At 44.7% G+C, this 10,571-nt stretch overlaps 1 protein-coding gene across 1 annotated transcript; it reads left to right on the forward strand.

Annotated features, from left to right (window-relative positions):
- The first annotated feature begins 4,038 nt into the window (after positions 1–4,038).
- On the forward strand, positions 4,039–5,058 carry LOC142004503 (olfactory receptor 10A4-like). The gene has a single exon (XM_074982148.1). It carries the CDS (start codon positions 4,039–4,041, stop codon positions 5,056–5,058), a length of 1,020 nt encoding a protein of 339 aa, XP_074838249.1.
- The last annotated feature ends 5,513 nt before the right edge of the window (positions 5,059–10,571 follow it).

The raw sequence follows: 10,571 nt of genomic DNA on the forward strand, positions 1-10,571 counted from the left end.
GGGTCTGACACATGAGTGGATCCCACAGGCTGAGTCTCAGGAAAATGGAGTCAGGAACCCTGGGCATTATTCCTGATACTGCCCCTCACATTTTGATTTCTGTTGCCCGGGACAAATCTTCCTCCTTCTAGACAAAAGCATTGTTCTCATTCCCAGACTCCATTGTCCTACCCATTGTCATATGATTTTGTACCATTAGTGAATCCTATGGTGATTTACACCTAGAAAACAAACATGTTGATGAAGATAGAACTTCCTATGAAATTGCTGAACTAACGAATTTTGTTTTCTTCAATTAGGGGCAGTGTAGTTCTTGCTCCAGGGATCATTACAGGAAATTTGCCCCAGGGACTTGTTCTCAGAAGCCAGTGAATGGAATAAAAACACCTCTGTTTCCTTCCACAAGTACAGTGTCTGCGGCATTTAGGAGATCTATCTCCGCATCCTTAACAAGGTAGGTGAAAAAGGAATGACTTCAGCCTCCAATCATTCTTCCACTCAAGTCCATCAGAGTTGTGCCCCTCTTGGCAACCGGAGAATAATCATGTCACTGGTTTCTTTCTTTGAATTTTCCATCCGTGTGTAGAGGACACTACTCTATGTCTGAGCACACACATTTTATGTGAGTTCACATCTATCTATCTATCTCTCTATCTACCTATCTATCTATCCCCACACACCGTATCTATCTATATATCCCCATACACCGTGTCTATCTATCTATCCATCCCCCATACACCATATCTATCTGTCTATATTTCTATCTCCACGCACTCTATCTATCTAGCTATCTATCCCCACACCGTATCTATCAATCTATCTATCCCCACACATCGTATCTATCTATCTATCTATCCCCATACACCGTATCTATCTATCTATCCATCCCCCATACACCGTATCTATCTGTCTATATTTCTATGCCCATGCACCTTATCTATCTATCTATCTATCTATCCCCACACACCGTATCTATCTATCTCTCCATCCCCCATACACCATGTCTATCTGTCTATATTTCTATGCCCATGCACCTTACCTATCTATCTATCTATCTATCTATCTATCCCCACACACCATATCTATCTATCTATCCCCATACGACGTATCTATCCATATATCCATCCCCCTTACACCGTATCTATCTGTCCATATTTCTATCCCCACAAACCGCATCTATCTATCTATCTACCTAACTATCCATCCACTGGTCAGTCTGCCAATTAGTATATTTTTGGACCTCTTTGCCTTTGAGTCTCACAGTCAGGAATCAATTTCTTCGTAACCATGGGTCTGGACAAAAGCTTCACTTCAGTGTAATAATAACATCTTACACTAGGTGAACTAGACACAGAATTCCAGAGAAGCCACAAGAGTGTCATGAGCAAGACCCAAGAAGTCATTTTGCTCTACTCTGCGCTGTTTAGGCCTCAATTGAAGGACTGTGTCATCTTCTGGACAACACATTTCAAGCAAAATGTGGAGAAATTGGAGAAGGTGCCGAGAAGAGCAGCAAGGATTATGAAAGGGTGAGAGAACATGAGATCTGAGGGAAGACAGAAAGAACCGGACCTGTTAATTTTAGAAAGAGAAGCCATAGATGGGACATGATAGCATTGTAAAAGTACCTCTAAAGAGTTACAAGGTGGAGGGAGACAAATTGTTCTCCTTGGCCTCTTGGAACACGTCAAGAGCAATGGGCTCAAACTGCACCAAGGGAGTTTAGATTGGACATTAGGAAAACTCCTAATTGTCAAGGTGGTTAAACACTGGAATAAATTGACTGGGGAGGTTGTGGAATCTCCGTCAGTGGAGATATTTTAGACCAAGTTAGAAAAACACCTCTTGGGGATGGTCTAGATTGTGCTTAGTTGTGTGATGTGGGCAGGGGACTGGACTCAGGGAGCTCTTGAGGTTCCTTCGTTTTCTAGCGTTCTATGATTCTTGGAGTGATAGGAAGGCACCACACCTGTCCAGAATCTATCCATTATTTTTGTTATTGTGTTGGAGGTGGCATTTTTCTTGTCCCGCCTCTTGTCTTAACTCCCTTCTGTTCTCCTAATCTCATCATCATCCTGTTAATCAAAATGGAAATGTGTTTCTTTTTTTTAAGAGGGGTGTTGTAGTTGCATTTGAATCCATATGGCTGGGTGGGCTTAGTTTGATCTCTTCTCTTAATGCTCCCAACCGGTGCCCAAGAGTTAAGTGTCTTGATGAATTTCTCTCAACCATCTATCCACAGAACATTTCCTTCTTTTAGTGCATTCATGTTTTCTTGTATCTACATGGGTTCTCTAGATCCCCTGAAGAGCTCTGAAAATATAATTCCCCGGCCAATGGCAAGAATCCATATGGACCTAAAGGCACATGGTGAGGACATGGCTGCATTTATTTCAACCTGTCCAAATGTCTGTCCATAAATATATCAAAAGCCCTTGTGAACTAATGATTTCAACTCTATGGATGTTTCCATGTAAAACCTTTGATGTTAACAGAAGTTTTTAAGTTTCTGATTAATTTCATATTAGAGCTTCAAAACTGTGATTAGGTCTTTTGCTCGTTCAAAATTTGAATCAATGATTGGAACATAGGAATTGGCTGAAAAATGGAAATTCAATTTTCCCGCCAGCTCTGCATTTACCACAATGGAGGAAACACTCACAAATGTCAAAGAAGGCTCCCGAAGGTAAGAGAGACAGAGGAATTCCTACTGCTTCTCCAGGATCCAGCTATGGAGAATATCCCTTGTTTTTGTTTTTCCTTCTTCTCCGCAGTGCACTTTGCCTAGCACTTTGCCAGAATACTGTTAACCCCTTTGTTTAAGTTTTGTCACCCTGGTTCTCCTCTGTCTCAATGTGTGTGAGTGTGTCTGTGTGTGGCTCCCTTTGCGAACCCCGGACCTGACCATGACATGGTCGTGGTGAGCAAAGTGTTCACAAAAGTCACATTAATCTACTATCTCCAAAGTCGCTCTGAAGGGCAGCTGAATTCTTCCCACCTTGTGTGCAGGTCTCTGTGTTTGGAGATTGTCATTCCCTTTGCTTTGAAATTGTTCTGTGAAGTGTGTTTTCCAAAGTGTGTCACCAGATTGCGCCGTAGTTGTGTAACTTAAATTTCTCTGTGTGATTCCTTTGCCTGCCTGTGTGTGGCTGCAGCATTGCTTAGATCGTGTGTGGTGAACCTCTAGTTCTCAGTGCAGATGTGCGTTTGTTTCAGCATCTCTGCGTGCCCGCTGCCCACATGGGATGAGCCTTCCCAAAGCAAAGCTGATCACAGCGTCCATATCACACAACAGCAGCTGCAGCCCTCTCTCTGTGTCACTGCTGGAAGACTTGAATATGACCAATATTGAAGTCATTAACATCCACCACCAACTTCTTTGCACTAGGTCTTGTGCTTCAGATGTCTGATCATCGCCTCGCAAAAGAGATTCTATTGTCCAAGTTGGAGGAAGGACACAGGAGCATTGGGGCCAGCAGAAGCAGAATAAAGAGATGCTGAAGGCACATATGAAAGAGTGAAGCATCGATGTCGACATTTGGGAGAGCCTTGCCCAAGACTGTCCCCAGTGAAAAGGAATTATCTGTCAGAGGACAGCATAGTCTGAGAGGTTCTGCTGCGGCGCAGATGAGGAGGGGCAGTGAAGAAGGAAAGAGCATTACAAACTGCCCTGCGACCTCCCAGAAGCTGCCACCAACTGCCCCTTGTCTGATAAGATCTGTGACTCCAAAACTGAGCTGACCGGTCATCAACAGACTCACAAATAGGAGGATGCCGTGAAGATGTCCTAGTTGTTACTGAATGACAACCATATCACTGCTGGACAACACTGGAGGACTTGTCCCAACTAGGAAGAGCTGAAGTGCACCATGGAGTTCAGGAAGGAAGGGACTATGAAGTAGATGCTGTAACCCATGGAAGTTCATTTACCAAATCAATTTGTTAGTTTCTATGGTGTTAGATGACAGTTTCTACTCTGTGAATCTTGGATATGCCTCAGATTCAGTCCCTGTGTTTCTCTCTTTGTCTTCCCTATAGATGACCTACTCTGACAGTGACACTAGAGGGAACCAGACCATCTCCGATGTCCTCATCCTGGTGGGATTTTCCTACCTCCACAAGCTGCAAATCCTTCTGTTTCTGGTGCTTCTGGTCATCTACCTGCTCACCCTGATGGGGAACCTCCTTGTTATAATCATGATAAAGATGAACACCTCCCTCCACACCCCCATGTATTTCTTCCTCATGAACCTCTCTTACCTGGAGGTCTGCTTCACCAGCAGTGTGGTCCCAAAGCTATTGGTTCACCTCCTGGTGGAAGAAAAGACCATTTCCATTGCAGGCTGTGCAGCCCAGATGTACATCTACACCATCATGGGCCTCACGGAATGCTGCCTCCTCACAGCCATGGCCTACGACCGCTACGTGGCCATATGTCACCCCCTGCACTACACAACCATCATGAGCGGCCGGGTGTGTGCTCTGCTCGCGGGTGCTTCGTGGTTCATCGGCATCTCAGTGGAAGTACCGAAGACCATGTGGACCTTCAGTCTGCCCTTCTGCGGCTCCAATCGCATCCAACACTTCTTCTGTGATATCCCACCAGTGTTGACGCTTTTGTGCATCGACGCATGGAAAATTAGGACTTTTAGTATCAGTGTATCGGTGTTATTTATCCTGTGCCCTTTCTTGTTGATAATCCTGTCCTATATATGTATTATCTCCTCCATCCTAAAGCTGCAGTCAGTGGAGGGAAGGCGTAAAGCCTTCTCCACCTGCTCTGCCCACCTTGTGGTGGTGACTTTGTTTTACGGAACAGCCCTTATTAACTTCCTGACGCCCAAGTCCAGCAACACCTCAGAGGGTGATCAAGTGATTTCTCTCTTGAACACAATTGTGCCACCAGCTTTGAACCCCATAATATACACGCTGAGAAACAAAGAGGTGAAAGAGGCCTTTAGAAAAACAGTTGAGAAAAGTTTCTTTTCCCGGAATGGGAGAAATTGGAGAATGAATATGAAAGTCAATGAAAATGGGAGAATTAAGGGAAATTCATAAATGTTTGGTTGAATTTCTCACAATGACTTCAATGTTTTTATTTATATTTCGTCGTTTGAATGGGTTTCATCTGTTCTAAACCGACGAGGTTAATGAGGAAAAAAATCCTCCTTCCAACTGCAGAGAGGCATTACGGCGTGTTATAAGCTTTCTTGGGCAAAGACCCACTTCATCAGATGCATATAAACCCACAATAGCTTATGCTCCAAAACATCTATTTTTCTCTAAGGTAGAACAGGAGTTCTTGTTGTTTTTACAGATACAGGCTAACACTGCTACCACTCTGAACCTCCTCATTATTTTTTCTTTTTTTTCCTGAAACATAAGAGGCGGAACCTTTGTCCAGTTTTTGAACTCATTGAAAGTCAAAGGGCTTTATTTAGCCCAAGCACTCTCCTGGTGTTAGAACTTCAAAACTAGAAATCGCAAAGAAAAATAAAGTTCTCCTTGGGAATTATTTCATGCAGGTAAACGTCCCCCAGTCTTGTCTTTCCCAGGTCAGAATATGTGCAGCTGTTGTTCTCTTTAACGTTCCACCAGGTGGAGCAGTCATGGCAGGGCACTGACCCTTAGGCCATGTGGGATACTGACAGGAAGAGGAGTGTGAGGTCTCCCGATACTGAGTTCTTTACGGGGTGCAGAAGGAGGTCAGAATGGTCTGGTTGTACCACCAGGTCCACCAGACTCTGCAGCAGATCCCTTTGCCGTCTGAGAGACAAGAACTTCTCCTGCTTTCGTTCCTTCTCTTTTTCCTGTGCCGTTTTTATCTCCTCTCCATCTGCTGCAGGTAACCACCAAGGTGACTTGGTCAGGGCTGCTGATGGTGTGGGCAAAAAGGGCCATTCTTCTGGGGCCCAGATAAGATAAAAGGGTCTGGGCCCCCCTGGAAACAACTGACCCCAGCACCAGCAGTGCAGTGTGCCTATCCTCACCTTTCACCACTCCCAGAAGTGGCCTCGACCGGCTGCAGCCTTTAAGGATTGGAAGGAATCTGCAGCCAATGGGAGGTGTGGGGGCTGTGCCTGTGAGCAGCAGTGTGCCGAGACCTCCTACCCTCCTTGACTCGTTCCTGCTACGAGGCAGGGCTCCTCCTGGGTGGAAAACCAGGCCTTGGTTCCACATGCAGCCGCATCCCTGGGTTGTTTATGCCGCAGACTCTTCTCATCTTCCTCATCCACCCACTACTCCTCGCTGTGTCCTTCTGGGCCTGTGAGTCCGGCACCTCAGGATTCTCCGGGTGTTCCGCAGGCCGTGGTGCTGACTCTGTCTCGGACGACCTGCACCTGCAAGGCAGCTCAGCAGCTCCACACCAGAGAGATCTTTTGTCTGCCCGGCCTCCTGGTGCCCCAGACACAGCTCCTTTGCTTTGACTTGGACCTGCTGCTCATCCATCTTGTAGCCCTTCCCATGAATTCCCAGAGCAACTTTCTCATAGACTTACTCATTGCCATGGAGTGGTCAGAGCTGAGCAGTCCAACCCTCTCCTCCACACAGCCCAGGATGTCCAATGTCTCTACATCCTGCAAGCCCCTGACACACAATGGCTAGGAAGCTTAATTAATCCCAGAAGAGCTCAATACTCCAAGAATGAACATTTATGTAGCAGCCAAAGTAAAACTCCACCATGCAGTGATATTGAAATAACTATCCTAAAATGTCTGTGACAAAACCACTGTTAATAAATTGTATTTAAATTTATTTACATTTAAATTTATTTAAATTTAATTAAACCACTGTTTAATAAATTGTATTAAATTAAGGGAAGAAGGATTCTTTCAAAGATGGGGTTTACTTTCGAAAGAGCAGCATCTACACTGGTTTTCTTCTTTCGAAAGAAGTTCTTTCAAGATAAGAATATGGAAATGAGTTCCCAAATATGTAAATATGTAACTCATTTGCACTTTCCATTTCCCTCATTTACATACGTCTCTCAAGTGAGGAATGGAAGTGTAGTCACACCGTATGGCTGTTTCTACACGTCACTTTCCTAAAAATTTTTGAGAAGAAATGGCCTCCGGAAGAAGGACTTCCTTCCAGAAGATCCCCCAGGGGCCGCGCTTCTAAACGGTGTTTTGCAGTCTGGAAGAACATCTTCTGGACTCCAAACCACGTGACCTTATGCTAATGAGGTGCTGGGAATTTGCATCCATGACTCATTAGCATATTGCGGGCCTTTTATTAACATGCCACTTTGGAAGAAATGATATAGTTTTTTATTCTTCTTTTTTTGCTACCAACTAACACTATTTCTCAACAGAGATGGTGTGGTAACTAAGGTCTATGAAAAAACACAAGGCTATAACTTCTACCAGGTGGAGGCTATTTGGGACCCAGAGACTGGTTTTCTTTCTCTTTGAACTTCACTGTTAGCGTGTCTGTGCTTTCTTCAATATTTGAGCATTACAGTCACATCTCAGCGGGGTATTTCATATCATCGGTCAGCCTCAGAATTTCACGTCAGAAAGGTGCTCTCTATCATGTCCTCGGACCTCAGCTATCTCACATGGTGTTAGGCTTCTTGACACACACGCGAACTCTTGACCATTGTGGTTTAGCCTTCAGGCGTCATCAGGCTCGTAGAACATGAACTTAAGTTTCAGGCTGTCAACTTACTTCAATTACAAGAGACATATGTAGGTAGAGGTAGAAGGTTTAGTTGCTTTAGGAGAAAGAGCCATGCTGATATCCCCAAGGTGATGAAGAGGAAATGAAGGAAAGCACCTGGGTGTGCAGCTCCTTGGGCATTGGCCCTACCTGTCCCGCTGGTTTGGCGTGTGTCTGGATTACCACCGGTGTCCATGGAACTGCCGTCATTCGAGAGTGGCCATCTCTCTGTGAGTGTTGTGGCCCTGCCCATGGGTGTTTGCAACCATAGAGTGATTGTGTTGATACCAGGCCTGATCTCATGCTAAGCACTCACTTGACAAGGGATAAGCGAGAAAAGTGAATCAGTCACATGACCAGGGTGTTTGCGATCAAACTACCATCCCCCACTGGACAGGATGAGCCATGCACAGTCTGTGCCGATGGGCAACTGATTCTGCATCCCTTGTGAACAACCCCACATGCTTACCCAGGACTATTGTGCTCATGGAAAGAGCTTTAATTAACAGTTCATCCAAACCATAGAACAGCCACCAGACACGGCTCCGCCTTCCTCTGTGATGGGTCATTTGTGTGTGAACAACAACCCCAAAAGAAATACACCCCCTATCGAGCTGCTAAGCCCACTCCAGGCACCACAAAACCTCACGGCAACCCTGTGTTCCCACACAGAGTTTATTGTAAGTGTCTCGGAGCTTGTTCTGCTAACTGACCGGAGACAAAGAACACCATCCCATTGCCTGCTCTGAGCTTTGGTTGTGGGTCACAAAGAGGGAAATGGGCCCGAAGAAGAGGGCAGTGGGACTTGAAATGAGGCCTCCTGGGTTCTCTTCTCAGCTCTAGGAGGAGAGTGGGGCTGAGTGTTCAGAATAAATGGGATGGGGTGTCAGAGCTCCTGAGGTCTCATCATGCTCTGAGACATGAGTGGGACCACAGGCTGTCAGGAAAAAGGAGTCAGGAGCCCTGGGCATTGTTCCTGATTGTGCCCCTGATGTTTTACATTGTGTTGCCTGCACTAATCTTTCCTCCTTTTAGACAATACCATTGTTCTCACTCCGAGACCCCATTGCCCAACCTGTTCTCATATGACTTCCCACAGCTAGTAAATCGTGTGGTGATTTTCACCCAGAAAACACACATGTCAATGAAGATACAACTTCCTATGAAATAATTGAACTAATGAATTTTGTTTTGTTGCAGTTAGTGGCAGGGTAATTCTTTCTCCAAGGACCATGACAGAAAATTTGCCTCAGGGACTTGTTCTCTGAAGCCAGTGAATGTAATAAAAAAACCTCTGTTTCTTTCCACAAGTACAGAGTCTGCAGCACTTAGGAGATGGAACATCACATACTTAACAAGGTATATGATAAAGAAATGAATTCACCCTCCAGCCATTCTCCCACCAGTCTATCTATCCTCATGCTCCGTATCTATCAACCTGTCTATCCCCATACACCTCATCTATATATCGATCTATCTATCTATCTATCCCCACACACCATATCTATCTATCTATCCCCATACACCGTATCTATCCACCTATCTATCCTCATACACCTCATCTATCTGTAGATCTATCTATCTAAGAACATAAGAACATAAGAATGGCCATACTGGGTCAGACCAAAGGTCCGTCCAGCCCTGTATCCTGTCTGCCTACAGTGGCCAATTGCAGGTGCCCCAGAGAAGGACAACAGAAGACAATGATCAAGTGATTTATCTCCTGCCATCCATCTCGTGCCCTTGTACTGAAGGCCAGGGCACCATACTTTAACCCTGGCTAATAGCCATTTATGGACCTAACCTGCAAAAATCTATCGAGCTCTTTTTTAAACCCTGATAGAGTCCTGGCCTTCACAGCCTCCTCTGGCAAGGAGTTCCACAGGTTGACTGTGCGTTGTATGAAGAAAAATTTCCTTTTATTAGTTTTGAACCTACTACCCATCAATTTCATTTGGTGTCCCCTAGTTCTTGTATTATGGGAAAAGGTAAATCATTTTTCTATATTCACTTTCTCCCCACCATTCATGATTTTATATACCTCTATCATATCGCCCCTCAATCGCCTCTTTCCCAAACTGAAAAGTCCCAGTCTCTCTAGCCTCTCCCCATATGGGACCCGTTCCAAACCCCAAATCATCTTAGTCGCCCTTTTCTGAACCTTTTCTAATGCCAATATATCTTTTTTGAGGTGAGGAGACCACATCTGCACGCAGTACTCAAGATGTGGGCGTCCCATAGTTTCATATAGGGGAAGTATGATATCTTTTGTCTTATTCTCTATCCCTTTTTTAATAATTCCTAAAATCCTATTTGCTTTACTAACTGCCGCTGCACACTGCGTGGATGTCTTCAGAGAACTATCCACTATAACTCCAAGATCCCTTTCCTGATCTGTCGTAGCTAAATTTGACCCCATCATGTAGTACGTGTAATTTGGGTTATTTTTCCCAATGTGCATTACCTTACACTTACCCACATTAATTTCATTTGCCATTTTGCTGCCCAATCACTGTTTGCTGAGATCTTTTTGTAGTTCTTCACAATCTGTTTTGGTTTTGACTGTCCTGAACAACTTGGTGTCATCTGCAAACTTTGCCACCTCACTGCTTACCTCATTTTCTAGATCATTGATGAACAAGTTGAACAGGATCGGTCCCAGGACTGACCCCTGGGGAACACCACTAGTTACCCCCTCCACTGTGAAAATTTACCATTTATTCCAACCCTTTGTTTTCTGTCTTTTAACCAATTCCCGAATCATGAAAGGATCTTTCCTCCTATCCCATGACCACCTAACTTATGTAAAAGCCTTTGTTGTGGGACCGTGTCAAAAGCTTTCTGGAAATCTAGGTATATTATGTCCACTGGGTGCCCCTTGTCCGCATGTTTATTAACCCCTTCAAAGA

Source organism: Carettochelys insculpta, chromosome 32 (genome assembly GCF_033958435.1).
Source record: "Carettochelys insculpta isolate YL-2023 chromosome 32, ASM3395843v1, whole genome shotgun sequence".
In the NCBI taxonomy this organism is placed as follows: domain Eukaryota; kingdom Metazoa; phylum Chordata; order Testudines; family Carettochelyidae; genus Carettochelys; species Carettochelys insculpta.